Genomic DNA, 20,152 nt, shown 5'->3' on the forward strand with positions numbered 1-20,152 from the left:
ATTTCTCCACCATAGGGAGTTTTAATAGGTGATCATTAAGATATGTTTCCCTGAGGTCTGTGCCTCATGCATGCATTGGTGATCTCAGACGATGTAAAACTCCTATCTACTCGTATAGAAACTAGGTCCCTGTGACATCACGTGGAGTGGCATCGCATGGGCACCAATCTAACCTTTTTCAAATGCAATTAAAATTGCCCATTGCCATTCGTGTAACTAGGAATTCTAATCCAAATAATTTGTATATTATGAATACACTAATGGTAGGCAACGAATCGCAATCAATGCCTTTTGTTTTCTTTGATGAAGGAAACTACACTATTACTGTTGATTTTCAGTTGATAAATATTCCTACTTATATAAACCAAATTCACACCAAACAATCAGACACACTCTTAGTTAAATTCATTTTCATAACCCTAAATTAAGATAAAATTGGAATTAGATAGATAATCATACTTTTCAAGTTTTCCAGTACTTGATAACTAAATAATACAAGAGGTTACATTTATGAAAGCACAAATGCTATACCAACAGTGGGTATGTGAACCAAAAATAGCTATAAGGACCGGGTGGAAATTCTACCATTCTAGATTGAAGAAAAGACATCATAGTAAAATCACGGATTAGCCTGAATTAGAAGTTTGAAGACATAAATGACCATTATTTCGGTCATCATTGTACAATTATTTACTGTATGTTATATATGAATACATGTATTATTAATTGTAAGTTAATTAGTTTCAAGAGTTCATTTACTAATATATTTCTGCCTATTTCAACTCTGGCAATGAATCTGTTTAGTAATTAATGCGTTAATGTAGAAAGTCATAAAAATTCGAAAATTAAACTTTCATGAGTCATCTGCATATGGTATGTTATTATAGGAATGGATCTTTCATAAAATGACAAGATTATGATTCCATAGGATTTGAACCCTCCATGAACTGCACAACACCTAGGGTGCGGTCCGTTGAACGCTACCAATGCTTCGGAGCGCCCCCAAGCGGTCCGTTATTCGCTACGGAGCGCTACAGGTTAGGCTGTGACGTCACGGCAAACGTCATACACCCATTTCCCGCCTCGCTCCAGACCAGCTCCAGACGCTCCCCTGAAAACTTGGGTCAGCGGAGGAGCGAGTCAATTTTTGGCGGAAATTCGAAGGGAATGCACTGAGGCAATGGAGAGTTTACTCACGTTGCAGTTGTTGGACGCTGAATGTGGACGCTTTTCTCCTATAAAAGTGACTACGAAGTAACGGAGTAGACGCACTTCGTAAATAGATATAAATTTAATCGTGATTTAAATAAATATATAGCAAGAACTATCTATCCGCAAACATTCTCGTATCTCCTCCAAAATGAACTCTAATGTCTCTGGAAGCAGCCTTAACATACAAAAGGCAACAAAAAATTATTAAAAGGGGCATGAAATATAAGAAAGGGTTGTAAGAACACATAACGACAAATCAACTCGTGCCATAACTTAAAATCTGAAGTAAAATAGGATTTACATGAAATGGATTAATGTTTTTAATAGTCTTTAGCCATAATAAGTTGACATGTTTCAACTGAGAAAACGATAGAGTACCTAATTCTTCCTTTTCTAGGGTAATGAGTTTCATTTTGAAGGGTTAGGCGAGGGTAGGTGTGAGAAATACGGTCCAAAGTTTCTTGCTTTACTTAGTGGAACCTCGATATTGGAAAATATAATTCATTTAAATGATATTCGAATATATTTATTAATATTCAATTACCATTATCACCTCAATTCGCAATTAAAACCATATATTCGATTTCATAAACCCAGTTTGCCCACCCTCGTTCATTTCTGCCATCTTGACTTCGCTCCTGACCGGTCCGAAAAGAAATTCCCGTAGCGAACGTAGCGCCTATGGACCGGAGCTCCGGAGCACTGCTGTCTGTAGCGTCTGGTAGCGAAAGTAGCATTCATTGGACCGCACCCCTAATGTGCACAGAATAGACCTGATCCGCTACGGAGCCACCTTTGAGTGGAGCAAAAATGATGAGTCTAGGGATGAACCTAAAGAGAGGAAAAAGCGTCGGACCTCATCACTGATCGGAGCTGGGAAGGCATAAGATGCAGGATGCTTAATGAGTCAACCTTCCAAGTTGTTACTGACCAGACTACATCACTTAAGTGGGGATATTGGGTGTGAAGATATTAATGGAAACAATAGCACATCTCATGACGATGCAGGAATGAATAGCAAGGAGTGCCTATGGGTGTCACATGTCCAGAAATGAATAGGTCAAACCTAAAAAAGAAAAATAGATGGTAATTAACGCATTCAAAAAATACCCATTACTATAATCCCAAATTTATCAGTACTTGCAGTAAAAAGGCCATCAGCCATAGTCTGAAGTGATATCTTTTCCTATGACAAAGGAGCTTAGTTTAACTTCAGATATTTCACATAGACATCTTTGGACTTGACGAAACATGACGAAGGAAGATGAATATAAAGGAGTCCATGTTGAGTAGCAAACATCCCCGATTCCATTGTTCACATCTAAAAAATAAATATACATGGTAATGCAGGCATTGAAAAAAACAAACTCATTATTAACCACTTATATGAGTACTTACGGGATGAAGGACATCCGTCATGGGCTGAAGCTAAGTGACCACCCTTTCAATACCAAAGGAGCTTAGTGTGACTTCAGAAGTTCCACTCAGAAGTCTTTGGACATAGCATGGCGAAGAAAGATGAATGGGAGAGTCCATGATGAGTAGCATATGTCCGGAATTTGATTGATAAGATCTAAAAAACAAAGACACATGGTAATGCAAGCATTGAAAAAAACACACTCACTAATAACCACTAATATGAGTACTTACGGGATGAAGGACCTGCGTTATGGGCTGAAGCTAAGTGACCACCTTTTCAATATCAAAGGAACTTAGGGCCATATTCCAGAACGTCACTCACTCCGAGTGATCACTCGTACTCATTCGAGTGATCACTCATTCTCAGAATGAGTGTGATTGTTGATCGGTATTCCAAGAACACACTCACACTCCACTCATTTGAGGGCCAGTATCGATACAAGTAACTGGGGATTGCTAGTTACTATGACGTATTTACACCAAAAAAATGATGAGCGATAATAATCTGCGGCAAATCTGATTGTAAATAAAAATGTCCAACAGGGCTACATTTTCGTCATTTCTTTGGGTTTCAAATATAAATCAACGTTAGAAAATAACACAACTGACACGCAAACATCAGCAGCAAAAAATAAAAGCTGGATGAAGGTAGCAGAGGAATTTAATGCGCTCAGTTTCGTTCATGGGGTATGTTTGTTAATGCTTTTATAATCGATGCCGATAGCCGAGACGAAAAGAAAAAAATTTAAATTAAGTCTTTGAGATGTAATTATGAAAAGCGGATGGATGAGCTACGTTACGATCAGTTAAACATTATTATATTGATGAATAATGCATACTGAACACTCACTTAAGTTAATATACAGGCGATGGGGTGTAAATAATGATATATGAAACATTCGTTTTCCTTAATTCCAATTCTTATTGTACGGTACTAAATGCATTATAACAAGAATATCCATTGGATTGATTTTCGTTTTTGCCTTAGCGTGATGTCTGACAGCCAAAATATAAGCATGGGAGAATATAACAGCTCGAAGGAAAGCCACCTTAGCAAAGTAGACGCAGGAGAGAATGGGCACTTGTGGAAGGCCTTACTCCAATCCCCCGACTACTGATCCCTTGCTGGAGATTACAGTGCCATGCACTTCATACCACATCCCAAATACAGTGGATAGTGATAATATAGTTGATATACATAGGTGGATGTAGGGACGGGGGCTCGCTCCCCCCCTTAAAAAATAAGGAAGATTTTAATACGGTCCCATTATCATTGCGTTCGTTTTGTTATGTATCCTTGGGCCCCCCCCCCCCCCCCCACAGAACAAAATCCTGGATACGGCCTTGTTGTGCCCCCCCCACCCCCCCCCCCCAGAAAGAAATCCTGGATCCGCCCCGTTGTTGTACATAATGATAATAGTAGTGAGATACAATACTCAAATTGCAGTATCATATTTTTAGTCTTAAAGTTCTTTTCTCAAAAGTTTTTAATTATTTTATTTGATTAATATTTTGCATTGCCTTCACTTGTGTGCTGACTTTCATACAATGGCTGGCATCAACAAAGAAGGAGCTCCATCCCTTACAAATACCACAACTACCATTCTCAATTCATCAACATCGTCTATAGCTAACAAAATACTGATACACCTTCATCGGTACTCTTACCAGCATCACTGCCACCCTGCACTCCACTTCAGCCACTAGCCAAAGCTATAAACTCTGAACACTGCCCACCCACCATTACCTCCATCCACCCACCCACAAAAAGAGCCATTGTTAATGATGAATACAATGTCAGGAAAAAAGATGCAAAATAATATTTATGGTTAAGAAGAAATTTTGAACACAAGGAAAGAGGCAGCTCTATTAGAAACAAAAATTAAAAAATATAACTTAATTAGAAGCGGAAAAATTCAACAGACACAAGGAAATCACCAATAGCTATGAATTTTTCCTCACAGGCTATCCAGGAAAAAAAAGTCAGAACATGATTTACCACCTTCCACGACCTCAGCCAAAAAAATGTATTATATAAAAACAATATCTGATACTTTAAAATAAATTGTCTCACTTAAGAAATGTTCATTTTTCCTCATTATAATTTTATACTCTTTTAGATTTGTTTATGTATGTTATTTCAATTCAATACCGATGATTATATTCAATATGTTGATTGCAACATCTAGTTTAAATAAATAAAAATCACTTGATTTTCCAAACTACTTATTGAATCATAAATCTTGTCTATGATTTACAAAAATGCACAGCCCCCTCCAATTATGGAGACCAAACTAATGGCATTCTTGTGAGCATACTACTCATGTCCTATTTAAAGTGATAATTATAATTGACCAAGCAGTTTAAATGTTAAAAGCACAGTAAAGAAATAAGCCATGCAGAAAATTAGCATTATGAAAGATAGGCATGATCATTATTGATTGTCAAAAGACTCATGGGTAATTTGAGTTAGCTGAGTAAATATTAATTCAACAAGTATGAGCTATGACTAAGATTTGAGGCTTATACAAACCCATGTGTTAGAAATCTAAGTACATATCATACATTCTTTAGCTACCATAATACTTGAAGTGCACTTTTGCTCATGCTAGTACAGTCACACACGTAATCCAACAAAATGGACCCATAAATTGCTAACCATGTACTATTTTTGTTCATCCTACCCACTCCTATACCATCTTCCTCAATGTTAATCCTTTATAATCTCTTTGACTTTTAAGCAGGGCAGCAGACGACTCTGCTTAGTAACAGCTATCTTTGCTCAATAAGGAGGACAAAATATATTGATGCAGTCATATTTAATGGAGCAATCATTAGTACAATGGAAGTAACATGGTTAACTGAATTCTTTAATTTTTTTTCTAAATTGGAGATAGTGAACCATCAGGGTGGATGTTAAAATGGCTATTATTCACTATAAAATATTTCTTCAAATGAACCAATAAACATAATATACATAATTTTGCTATAAAATTTTGATCAACTGCATAGATTAATGATTCGTGGCCTATCTCATCTATTAAAATTATGCGATCAGCTTAAGTTTAATCGATGATTGAAGAAATATTTTTCCAAAGGTCACTGACAATCACAAGTACTTCAGTCCGCAATTTTCAAAAAGAATTTCATGGATATGGCAATCCTCAAAAAGCAACCTAGGTCCATTCACATTTCTTGTGTAGATGAGTGATTACCTCAACAGCTTTGAAAAATGAAAACATTGTATTACATACATTTATACATTGTTATCAATGGGCCATAAGATACCAATTCTTATAAAATAATCTAAGCAAATCTTTACAGCTTCTGGCACAGTAATCTAACCATAATACGATTAATCAATGAGCTAATACCCTACTATCCATATTAAAAAAAGAGAAATTCCTTGTACATAACCTTTATTTTAAAGATATTCAAATGGAATAAATACATGACATGTTTGCAGGCTTAATAATTGAAGAATTATTGAAGTGGAATATCCATATTAAGAAGTTAGTTCAAAAATAGGTCATATATTTCCTTTCAGTAATATAACTTGATAAAGTGAGTGGTTTTATATTCCAATTCTGACTCATTTCTGGCTTTCCTATGTTTTTCTCAGTTAAAATCCCTGAACACTTAAAAATTAAACATTTCTATTCAGCAGATCATCTGAAAGTAAAGGTAGGCAATATCATAGGTGTATTACTACGCTCAATACTTACTAGCAGGAAGTTTTACAAATTATTTTAGACTGGTGAGTGTAACACACACATAAATTGGAGCACATTATTTTCAAATTCATATGAACTATAGGGAGTGTCATAGATGGCGATGTAGGTTTCAAATAATCAAAAAAAGGTGTGAAAGAGAAAATGGTACACTAAATGCTTTCCTGAACATTAAGTACATACTTAGGAAAATGTGAAATTTGTGTTAATGTCAATTGCTCTCTCTCATAAAAAAACTGGCATACCTACCCAGTGGATGAGAGGGTGGGTGAGCTGCATGCTATAACCTGATTATATTATATCACAATAGATTCAAGTTTACTGAATAAGTGAAAATATCCTGTGTAGTTAAATAGGTACCCATTAAAAAGCTAACCTTAACAAACTTTGATATTTTTGATAGAATAATTCTGAATAAATCAAACAACCTTGGACAAGACATGTGAAGTGAAATAAAAATTCTTCTAGATTTTTAACGCCATATTCACCACCAAACATTATGTGGTATCCAGCAATTAATAACTTTTCCAACTTAAAAACAACAAATGGCTACAAATCTTAGAAACACTAATGTCTGAATTGCTACTGGCACTGGCAGTTAAAGAATGCTAAGGTGTGGGGTCGAAGCTATGGGGATGATGAAATCTCTGACAATTTTTTTAAGGAAATCTAAATCTTGCGCAGACTTCTCTGTCGTGGAACATTTACATAGGGTTATTAAGATCCCTTATTCGCCTACTTTCAAGAGGAAGAGCTTCGTTACCATTAACTTGCAAATAATCGTCGAAATCGTGGAGATCCAACCAACTTTTTACCCATCCAACTTTGGTTAACATGTACCTAATGGACATTGAAAATTAATAAGGTTTCTTCGTTGTATGCTACGATACACAAATTGTATACCTTTATGATCCAATAGGAGCAAGGAACAAGGAAAAGAAACACTATCCTGTAACATCAAATATCTTCTCATCACATCGATGATTTAATTAAGTTTATAAACAAATTCATGAGTATTATAAAACGATAATCCTATCAGAATAGGAATACATATTCGAAGGTCCACTGACAAATGCTACACACAGTATGTTACAACAGTAGTAATCATAATCACTACATTTTGAAACCTTGATGACATGAAAGAAAGTAACGTGAAACCTATAACTAGTCCAATACTTGAAAATCTTAGCCACAAGTACACAATAACTTTGTAACTATTGCTTCATTGCACAAAAATATATTCAGTAACACACGATCACATTACCACAAACACTGTTGATTAAGCTGCAAACAGTCCTTCTCTATGCACTTATATAACTTAAAATAGTGAATTGAGAACTCAAAATTCGTCGACAAGCTAACTTCCTAAAACAGAAACGCCAATTTGGAACGAATGCATATTACCTGCTCATTTCACACTGGCAAAGTTTAGTTCATGATTACCTGTAACATTTTAATACATTCCTTAAAATTGAAAGCCTTTGAGAATACTTTACCCGATGTAAACCTATTTTAAGATAAATGTGATTCTTCTTGGGCTGTTCGGCGATATCTGTTTACTTGACGAAAACAATAGCAAAACTTTAATAGAAGACTCGCGGCAGTGAAGAGCGGTAAATTTGAACCTCGACGCGAGAAGTTAATTGAAAATAAATTTCTTCGGGGAATATTAATGATGCATTACATGTCATGCAGGGGGTCAAAACACTTTTATATTACTTAAATTTCATCATACTTTATTAACAGTGGTCTATATGGTTATTGTAAGTTGATTTAAAAATCGCAACCCAAGCCGAGTCAAAGCCAGTCAGTAAGGACCCCGTACTGTTTTAGTATTATTTTGAATAATAGCCGATAACATAAGTAAAACGATGCACAAATGTAAATAAGTATATCTTCATTTTGATATTTCCTACATCATATAGATTTCCATTCATAAAATCAGTAATTATTATCTGATTATAAATTATGCCAAATCACGGACCCGTGGACACCATGGGGTATCGGAAGGAACGTTAGTTGAACTTAATTAAAACGACTGACGCCTCTAAACTAAATTATAATTGTTTAATCATGCTTTATTTAAATCACTGGAATTAAATTTTGCTGGTGGATATCGTTTTACTCCCAATATTCCGCTTTAAATATGCGAGGTGCTAACGGCAGACATCTTGAATTTTGCTCACTACATTTGAGTGATCACTCGGAGTGTCCAACACAGGTCACTCGTTTCCGAGGGCAGTCCGAGGGAGCAACGTCACTCGAGTGACGTCTTGGAATACCAAAGTAGCGACTGAGTGCAGTTGGAGTGACGAGTGAGGGAAATCAACACTCGAGTGACGTTCTGGAATATGGCCCTTAGTTTGACTTCAGATATTCCACATAGACGTCTTTGGACTTGACGAAACATGACGAAGGAAGATGGATATAAAAGAGTCCACATTGAGTAGAAAACATCCCCGATTCGATTGTTCACATCAAAAAAAGAAATATATTTGGTAATGCAGGCATTGAAAAAAACACACTCATTAATAAACACTAATATGAGTACTTACGGGATGAAGGACATCCGTCATGGGCTGAAGCTAAGTGACCACCTTTTCAATAACAAAGGAGCTTAGTGTGACCTCAGAAGTTACTCAGAAGTCTTTGGACAAAGCATGGCAAAGCAAGATGAGTGGGAGAGTCCATGATGAGTAGTAGAAGCAAGATGAATATAAACGAGTACATGTTCGGTATTATATCTCTGTGATGTACTGATTAAATCTGAAAAAGATAAACAATGGTTATCATGGCATTGTGAAATACACTATACACTATCATTAATAACTGCCTTAATACACGAATGTTTATAAATACTTACTGGATTAAGAATTTCATGAATGATCATGAGCTGTAAGGAATGTCAGAGAGATTACATAAGGAATCTCTAATGCCTAGTGGTAATTGTCTTGGAGGAGAGTCACAATTAACACTATCACCCAATGTGAGGGCAACAAAGGGTAATGAAGGCACAAAATAGTCACAAAATGAACAAGATCACTACATGATAAAATAAACAGGAGCACTAAGGAATGTCAGAGAGATTACTTAAGGAATCTCTAATTTACATTATAACTTCGCCCTCTTCCTATTAAGGCGTGTCTCTTCCTGTTCTCTGTTGTCATTTTTGTTAGACACACGACATGCAAAGTGCATCCGTGTGGTAATAAAAAAATTTAATATCGCCTCTGTGAGGTTAGCCCTATGGTCCCCACATCCAACTAGAGGTATATTTGATTTCTCCTCAATTTCATTGATGAGTTTAAAAACTGAGTCCACACTCAACCCTTCCCTATTAAAGTGTGGACCAGCAAATTTTTCTAACTCATTTATTAAAAGGAAAAGTGTCTCTGATGCATAGGTTAGGTGGCCCCCATCTCGGTATGCAGTGAATGCTTCCCTTTCACTTATGGTGTTGGTATTTGATACCAACTCCTCCTTGCATCTTTCGCATTTGGTAAATCTAACTGCCTTCCTGGCCACATACCCAGCCAAATAACTTACAATGCCACCAGATGGACACATTGCAGCATAGGTGTGCTCAGCCATTACTGGACTCTTCAAATCTTCCACGGACACACCATTATCAATGATTCTGTCCAAGGTTGACTGGTAAAGAGACCATCTCTCATCTCTAGGTGTTATGTCCGTAAGCCTGAGCAAGGTCTCGAGTACATCCGGGCCTGACACATTGCAGCCTTTGGGTGGCTTCACCAGGCTGTATGTCCCCATTAATCGGAAGACCTGCACAAATTGCACTGAATCAGGATGATCATTAGCGCCACATGCTGCCCTCATCATGCTAAAGAACCTCTGCAATGCATAGGAAGAAGAAAACATGCCATTAGTTTCCAAGAGATTTTGACGAGAAAGGTACACTTTAACAACCCTCATGAAGAACGCCTAAATTGCAGTGTGCTTTGTAACTATAAATTTGGTAATAGGGTAGTTTCCTTCATCAAAGAAAATGAAAGGCATTGATTGCGATTCGTTACCCACCATTAGTGTATTCATAATGCACAAATTATTTGGTTTTTGAAATACCGGTTTAGACGAATGGCAAGGGTCAAATTTTATCCTCATTTGAAAAAGGCCAGATTGGCGCCCATACGATTCCACTCCACGTGACGTCACAGGGACCTAGTTTCTACACGAGAGGATAGGAGTTATACATCGTCTGAGGTTACCAATGCATGCATGGGGCACAGAGCTCAGGGAAACATGTCTTAATAATCACCCATTAAAACTGGCTAAGGTCGGAAAGTTTTCTTCGTTTGATAAGGTATTAATAAACCTTTTTTAAGCCAAGCACTACCAGCCAGCAAGGTACTCAGCTACCCGCTAGCATCCTGCGTCCTATCAGCACTCAGAGCCTCGATCAAGGTCACCTCACAAGGCGGGAGGGGGAACCAGAAATGCGCTGCATGGACTTTTTCCCATCATTCCTACTTACGCATCGCGTTTTGGCGCGCTTGAAATTTTTCACTTTTCATTTAATCGCGAAAAATAGGTATCGTCATTTAAAAATCTAAAAGCGTGAAATACGTACTCCAGGAGTAATAATCTTTCGATTTAGGCAATAAAAAAATAATAGGAAACCACCCTATTGAGTCCTTCGGTGAGGCACTTACTTCTAATGCATCCTGATTCAGACGAGCAGTCATCAAATATTCATAACCGCAGTTTGCGGCAAGGAAATCGTGTATTTCCATTGTGGCCTTCAGGGTTACCTTTAGCCCAAGATATGTGTTCCCAGATAAGAAATGATATTCATTTCTACCAGCCTCCAATTGCCACTCCTCTAGGTAATCCAGGAACTCCTTAATAGCCTATAAGCAAAAATATTATGTAGTTGTAGGCAAGAACATGGATGAAGATATCATTTCCACACAGACACCTATAACAGGTATACATCCTCACCCTCCAATGCTCTGTGTTCTTTCTCAGAGCTGTCCCTGGAACCCTGGAATTCATCGCCAGGAATAACCCTTTCACCCTCTCAATGACAGCAATTGTGGAATTGCAGTCATGCAGAAGAGGATGATGTGTCTTGTACGCCACCATAGCAGCAGCCACATTACGTCCAAAAAACTGTAAATGAAGGAATGGAAAATAAAGACATCACTGTTAGCAAAAAAAGTCGAACTTAAATAATCTGAAATGTTTTAACCCATTAAGATGTTATGGGTACGTAGTCATGTACCTGAAATGCCCTGGCAACATTCATTTTTTGGTTTGGCCTAGGGCGAATGTGGTCCTCGGACAGCTTCGGGCATGCTTTCAAATGGAACCCCTTAGGTTTATCCATTTCGATGACAGCATCCCAATGCCTGATCTTCACAGGCCCATCTGGAGTCTGAAGAGGAAAGTAACAGAAAGGACTTAGAAGAGGCAAAGAATAACTTGGTTATAAATAATGCATGCATGAAAAAAAGGAATACCCAAGAAACATCTCGAGAAATGAAGAATTTCTCATGTTCTTAATGAGATGAGGGAAGTCGGATATGAACCACAGGCGCCTTGACTGACTGCAGGGATGTTCACAGCTGCAGTTTTTGCCATCGATTTTGAACCTTCTCCACATGCTTCTATTCCATTGGGCTCCATCGCACGTCACTGCATCCACATAAAAGTTGGCTTGTTCCACCAACATGATGCCCTCCAAAATTATGTGGTGCAGGACAGTGCTAATGCAGTGGAAAATGCATCGAAATGGCTGAAACATAAGCACCAACGCATGATCCCCCCTCTCATTGCGTTGGTGCAGTGGAGTGTAGGCCCCCAAATTGGTGAAACCTTCCAACTTCAATGTTTTCTTATCAAAAGATAAAGCCTTTGAAAGTTTCATTTCATCCCCCAGTAGAACACTTAGAGTTTAAGAAAAACAGATTTACCAAAATGACAGAAAGGTTAATATATAATTTCATTTAACTTCAAAGGCAACCCAAACCTCTCCTTCCTCCGCAGCTAGCCCTTCAGCCTTCTCCTTTAAGCAGTGGAAAAATTGCCCCCTGAAATCCGTATGCCCCCTTCACATTACGGATGTACCTACTTAAGGTATTAGCTCCAGGGAGACAAAGGATGTTGTTTTTCCTGAGGTGTTCATATGCTTTGCAACTTTTAATCCTAATAAGTAGGCACTCAAACACCCAACTGAGTGTATAGCACCTATTCTTAGGATTTTTTAGCTGAGGTGCAGCAAAGCATGCCCTCACACCTTCTTGCTGGCGCTCTGGAAGGTTAGATATGTTTGCAAGGAGCTGAGACTCCGATGATGAGGAGCATTTCTCCTGTAACTCCTGCATCGTGGCCTTCAAATGGTTAACCTTTAAAGGAGATGAGGTATGGCATCCCACTCCATTACTTTATCAAAAATAATCAAACTAGTACAAGGGGGCTAAAAAATTTACAGTAAGAGTAGTTTTCGCGAAATTGGATTTTGAAATTTTTATGGGAAATTCATTTCCCTACGCAAGGCGAAGTTTGTCACAGATTCATTTTGTTCACACACTAAATATACTCTACATCCTTTCATCGAAGCAAGTACATTCGTGAAGGAATGGTACAATAATTAAAATGCTAAAATCAATAGGTGTCAAAACCTCATTTTGGTGGTTATTATGGCATGGAATGACCCTATGGTTATTATACATGCTTACCTTGCTGGTCAATCTCCTATTCTTTGCACGGCATATCTTCAAGGAGACCCTTGCCGGACGCCTGGACCCTCTTTCTCCACCATTCCTCTGCTTCCTTCTCCTATCCATTGTTTGCCGCCATGTTGCCGACTGTGCAGGGTGGGCATCTCATTTTAGCCCTTCTTTTCCTCTCACCGCCAGATTTGGCATCAATGGGAACAAAACCCAGGCAGCCAATAGATGTTCTGGCCATTTGAAGAGGAACTCAATTGTCAATTATGCTATGTATAATACAATATCACAGTGGAGAAATAATCTGAATCCATTAAAAACTTATACAGTGCAACCTCGATATAACGACACCCCACGGTGCACTAATAAACACTCGCTATAGCGAATTGTCGCTTTACCGGAGGTGGAGCAAATAATAGCCAATATACCTGCTGTGAACAGATATACAGGAACAGGAGTGGTGCGGCGACAGATAAACATCTATCCGATAAACGTAAGCATAAATCCAGGCGAAAGGTGGTTTTTTTGCATCGCTAAATTTCCTTACTCAAATAATGACTAACTATTCAAACAATTTATAAGCGCCGCACTGAATAAAAATCATGCAAAGCATTGTTTCATCAATCATTATATTTATCGAATGACAGTTTACCACATAAATTTGAAACTGAGCACTCCATTAACTTCATTTCTAACAGATCGCTAGCAATTACAGAGGTTAAGGAGTCTTCATGAAAGTCTTCCGGCGGTGAAACCCTCGCTATGGCGAGAGCCAACACCGAAAGGGTCTCGTAAAAACAAATTTATTAACACGCTTATTATAGGGTCAATTGACGGTTCATCGGCTATCTCTCTTAATAGCGGGGGTGTCGCTATAGCCCGTACTCGCTTTAACGAGGTTCCACTGTAATATTCTTTACAGTGAAAGATGATTTGATATACATCTATGCAATGGAGATCATCCAGTGATTAGTTGAAGAAAAATTATCTCAACTGAAAACATAGGAAGAAAATGCAGGCAAGTTGGATACACAAAAAAAGTTTACATTCGGCACCTACGCATAATATCATACAATAATGTATGATTCTACTTCAGTTATGGCCATGAGTAATTTGAAATGATGATATCTTGACACCAGACATAATGCAACTAAAATATTCCATGTAACAGAAATGCCTCTCATACCTTTCACTGTTTGGCACTCCAGGACATGCCCTGAGTCCATCTACTGACATGACCATTGGCCCAATGTCGCCGACATCTGTCACTCTTTCTATCCCTGGAACCATGACTTCCAGACCACGGAATATGAACTGGTGGAAAAGAAGGTATGATTAGAAGTTTATCACATATTATTGAAATTAATTGCTTTTTCCTGTCAAACTTAAAAATAAAATTAGTCGGATAAAATTTATAAACCATACCTTAACCCTCATGTCCTGTGGTATTATCACGCTTCTCTCTGTAACGAAGTCATGGCCAATGCGGACAAACACGACATTCCTTCCAACTAAAGCCCTAGCCCAATTTAATCCAGGCAGTTTTACAGAGTCAAGGGAATTAATAAAGCGAGAAAATTCTAGTTTTCCGAAACTTGCAGCTTCCCGAGACTCAGCCGCATTTGCTAGTAGGAGAAGACCGCTTGCTTCCGGTACGTTCTCCACTGCCTCATTATTGTCTCCTGAGGAGACACCATTGTCGGAAGGCAACAGTTCTCCCGGATAATTTTCTCCCAGGACACATTCATGGCACACCGTCCTAGACGTGGGTGGTTTTCTAGGACGAATGTTTTTTGATAAATAATGAGGGAGATTGGGGAAAATAGATGGCACCGCATCTTGAACTAAAGCTGGCTGGTTCCTCTCTATCCTGTGGGTGGTACCATCAGGCAACTTCGTTTCGAACCACCGGATTATGTCAGAGTCTTGAAAATGGAGCTCGCAAATCACATTGTGCTCCTCAAAGACCAAGTCTTTTCGCGGAATCGCCGCTCTCCATTTCTGTAGCTGCGCATTGCTCTGAAAGTAAAGCTGGTCATTACTATTATTGTTCAGCATTATTATTCGAGAATCAACTTCAGCATGTTTATATATGGCCCGGTGTCTATTTTGTTGTTCATGCAGAAATTAACACATGCAATGACACTTGGTTATAGATCATGCAAAATGAGATGCATGGCTAAATTTCTCATTAACCGCGAGAGAACAGTCTCAGCAAGTAATTAACTTAGGAGGTATATTCAATTATAATCCCCCTTCCTATTACTGGCATCACCAACAAACCCCAGCACTATCCCTGTGGGATATACCCTTACATATATACTTCCCAAGCATAAACCAGACTCGACGCCTTTGATCACGGAAGCTCGAAGATATTTGCCTAAAATTGAACCTGTTCTGTAGTCCGAGAAAATCTCATACTATGGAACCACATAAATTTCATCAAAAGTTAAATACTCATCCATTAACTGTGACACTAAATGCCAATTGACACCCATTATGGACTGCTAACCTTGCTACAGCGAAAGCATTTCATACAACGAAATACATCTATCAAGAGGTAAGACCGTGCTTAATGGCACTACTGGGCTATAACAATTTCTCTCTAAATATCAATGAACCACCCAACAAATGAAATTATCAGTAATAAGACACGCCATTTAATATTCCAATTCTAATATCGCCGTGATAAATACATGGCAAATTATGATCGACGAGATGTAACCAAACAAGGCTTCCCACAAAAAAACCGTAATGGCTGCCTCATTCTGCACCACAAAGAAATGACCGCATGGCGATTATTATGGCTTTTCGGATTTCCTGTGCACTTGTACACATGTTCCGTTATGGTTGGTCTACAATTTGACTACAATTTAAAAAAACAAAACAAATTTAATATAATAAAGGCTCCTCACATGAATATGGCTGCCTCGATTTCAATCACTAAGGAATGACCACATGGAGAGTACAATTGCATTCCTGGTAAGACCCAAAGTTCAACATTACTTAGAATAAAATTAAGGGAATACTGAACATACAAAAGAATGATTTTTGAATACGCACTTCACAAACATCCAACAGAATGATACAACAATTGGTACTTAAAGAGGCTTTGAACACTGATTTGTTCCTGACGCCCAGCTTGGCATTATCTGCCCTCGTTTTCGGGTAGCCCATCTTGCATCTGGGCACAAAACAGCTCCTGCTTTTACTAACAATTGCGGGATTGTGGCGAAGAGTATAAAACCACGAAAAAGTGTAAAAACACCAATATTTCGCACAACCACGCACAACTCTCAAAGCTGTCCCACGCCGTCCGATTGAAACCGTTCAATTCTGCTTCCAAGAGAATATACTGCGCCTCTATTACACTCACATCCAACTATGAATAACGTGCTATAAATAGTATGGGCAGTTTTGCTGAGGAAGGTGTAATTACTCCACAATTCTCAATTTCATCGCTGCCTGACACGAATCTCCCTACTACCGCCACGTAATTTTAACGTGACACACCAGCCTCTTTCCAGAGTAGTGACACGAAGTGACAAATTTTGTAAACCTATCGACCGGGAGTTCGGGAAACAATCCCGTGCATGCAGCGCCCTATGTCGACGATAGTCCATATGTATGTTCATGATCATGACTCAAGGACAGACATGTTCAAACAAACTGCTAAATGACCATAAAGAATTTGTATCGGTATTACATACTTATTGTTGTTTGAAAATGTCTGAGTCTGTGCCAATTAACCGCACACTTTGTGGGAAGAGTTGATTTCCTTCTTTCATTCAAAGAAAAAAGGGGATAAGGTGCATTGAGAGATCCAAAAAGTTTATGGAGATGCTCCCCTAAGTGAAACAAGAAGCTATGATTGGTTCCATTGCTTCAAAGACTGTCATTTCAATGTTGACAAATGACCATGTGAAGGAAGACAAAAACCTCCAAATAGGCTGGATTAGAGGCATTGCTAAAAGAATATCAATGCCAAACTCAAGAAGAGCTGGCTTTGTATTATGAGTCTACTAAGCCCTCATTTCCAAGCAATAGCATACATTGGCCATAATTCAAAAGCTAGGAACTTGGGTCCCTAATGATTCAAAAGTAATTCTAAGCATGACAATGCTCGACCTGAACTTACAAAACCCATTAAAACCAATCTGGAAATGTTAAAATGTGAAGAAAAATAAGAAGGTGCATCCACCAAATTCCCCAGACATTGCCTTGTATGATTATAGCTTGTGTTATTCGATGGCACAAGGTCTGGCAGATCAGGAATTGAGTACATATGACAATATACAGTTATACATCAAAAAATGGCTTGCTTCATGCATAGCTTCAAATGATGAAAACTTTAACCATTACGGTGTTTGAGCCCTGCCACAATGATGGGGAATATAGCAGCTAGTGATGGACAATTCCCTTTCTTTGACATGTCACCCGTAAGAAATGCTGAAAGCTCTATTTACATCATAGGGTAGATATAACCTAACCAACCAACCAGGTTTTTAAAATTATTTATCTCATCAACCATTGAAAAACAACACTAATACTTCAAGGGAACTAACATTTAAAACTCTAAAATTAGGTGAAAAGTTTTTCACCACAGAAGTCTGCATGATGTCGAAGATATTCTCAGAAAAAATCAGCAAAGAGCATTAATCATTCCCTCATGCATTCCATTAAAAATATATTCCTGTCAGCATAATCCAAACTCATTGAACAAAATTTATCAACATAAAAACAGAATCCCTAAGTAAATGTCACACAATTACCACACAAAATATTATAAAAAAAAAAGGTTTCCAGGTAACTTATTTCGAAATAAATTATAAGAATCAAAATACTCTGCATTCACATTATTACAACTCATTTAAGTCACAATCCCCTAAAATTAAAAGCCGGTGTCCCACGGTCAAATTTACATCAAAATATTTGCATCAAAATTTCTGTCCAAAAATTTTGATGCAAATATTTTGATGTAATTGGATGGGGGTGTCCCACGATGCATCTCATTTTGATCAAAAACAAACGAAACATATTTATGTACACAAATTTGGAAACTTGTGGAGGTGAAGGATTCTGTCTTTTTTAGCAGGCGAAATTGTCAGAACAGGCCTCTTGAACATTAAAGGGGCAAAAAAAAAAGAAAACAAGGAATGCTGAACTTGGCCTTGACTGGAAAGGGGGTATGAAAGCATTGGAATAAGCATGCTAAACATGTTGGAGAAGGAGTTGGTCGCCGATGTTCCTGTATATTATCGATAATAATTGACGATAAGTGAGGAAATTTTCATGTCCCTTATCAGCTAGGTTGAGGGTAGAATAAAACACCAGAATACTAACGTAAGGCAGTTTATTCCCGCGAGGAAAATGTTATTAAAAAATGATGGACATTGTAGTTGAGGAGATGTTACGAATACTGCTGTATGCGTACACTTAAATCACATTTTTCTCTCCTAATCTAGCAGTTGCTAAAATAAGGTCCTTATCCTATAATCATAGTAATAGAAAGGGGCAGCTGTAGTGTTTCACAGGTATAATCGTCAGTTCATATTAGTCATTTCTCCAGCTGCTCACACGCATTATATGCCCTCCACAAAGCTAACCAGGAGAATTGCGATTCCTTGTATTGCGATTCTAAAGATCGCTTCCTTCTTATTAAAGATCAACTTATTATTACGGATTTCCTAGTTGAGACTTTCCATTGCCTATCAAGACCAATTTTTACTACAAATCCATTGGGTCCAAAAGCCAGATGGATGAAATTTTGACCGTGGGACAGGGTGCGCGTCAGTTGCATCAAATTTTGATGAAAATATTTTGATGCAAATTTGACCGTGGGACATCGGCTTAAGAATGAAATATTGCATTTCATATACCTTGCCACGGTTGTGAAGACTGTTATGCAGGATAAAAATTTCAAACCATAAAAATGTTTTTCCCAACACAGGTCACCTTTAAACTTCTTAACCGCATACGTAATTCATAGAAAATTTTCATATTGCAATAAGGGAACAGCTTTTATAAACACATGTACAAATAATCTTCATAAAGGTACTAACACAGATGGTTTTATCCATATGTTTGGTTATCTAATTAATCACAGTTGACGCAAAAATAAAAAAATTTATTAAAATATTGGAAATTGGAACAAAAAAAAATACTTAAGGACTACAGAAAAGGTCTATCACATCAAAATTCCTTATTTGCTTTGTAATTGTACAATTACTTAAAATACTTTCCAGGATAATTTTGGCGTACTAAAAATTAATATTTTTATACACCTTGCTACTCTTGCATTCAATGTACCCACCACCTATTCATAAAAAAACACCTTAAAAATGAACAATCCATTTCAGAAATGCAGTGAAAATATTTTGGTATACACCCTGGTGAAAATGAACTGTTCGCTTAACTGTTCATAAGCTGTGCACGTACTGTGCAAACGGTTCACAAATTTCCTGGGCCGTTCATGAAGTGTTTGGGAATTGTTCGCACGCTCTAACCTGGTACCCACGAACGGCCCATGAACGGAACGCCTTATGCACGGCTCCTGCATAGCTGGACATGAACGCTTCCTGAACGCTTCATGAACATATATTTTAGTTCTGCACATCTCCTCCACAATTACTAAATGAAATAATTTATCCATGATTCACTATTTTACGTAATTGATCATAAGGAAAACAAGCATCATTGTGTTCATAATTTTCTATGCAAAATTAGGATCAGATATTGACTTAAAACTTGAAAAATTTCCTGGGCCGTTCATGAGGTGCTTGGGAATTGTTCGCACACTCTAACCTGATACCCACGAACGGCCCATGAATGGAACGCCTTGTGCATGGCTCCTGCACAGTTGGACATGAACGCTTCATGAACAGATATTTTAGTTCTGCACATCTCCTCCACAATTACTAAATGAAATAATTTAGCCATGATTCACTATTTTGCATAGTTGATGTTCATTAGCATATCATCATGAATTAAGGAAAACAACCATCATTGTGTTCATAATTTTCTAAGCAAAATTAGGATCAGATATTGACTTAGAACTTGACAAATTTCCTACACCGTTCATGAAGTGTTTGGGAATTG

At 37.8% G+C, this 20,152-nt stretch overlaps 1 protein-coding gene across 1 annotated transcript; it reads right to left on the reverse strand.

Moving 5' to 3' along the window:
* Window positions 1–13,163: 13,163 nt before the first annotated feature.
* Window positions 13,164–15,112, reverse strand: LOC124172046. The gene is made up of 3 exons (XM_046551453.1): window positions 14,480–15,112; window positions 14,241–14,368; window positions 13,164–13,287 (listed from the first exon to the last, which is right to left on the reverse strand). Exons 1-3 carry the CDS (start codon window positions 15,110–15,112, stop codon window positions 13,164–13,166), a joined length of 885 nt encoding a protein of 294 aa, XP_046407409.1.
* Between the last annotated feature and the right edge of the window lie 5,040 nt (window positions 15,113–20,152).

Source organism: Ischnura elegans (assembly GCF_921293095.1).
Source record: "Ischnura elegans chromosome 13 unlocalized genomic scaffold, ioIscEleg1.1 SUPER_13_unloc_1, whole genome shotgun sequence".
Lineage (NCBI taxonomy): Eukaryota > Metazoa > Arthropoda > Insecta > Odonata > Coenagrionidae > Ischnura > Ischnura elegans.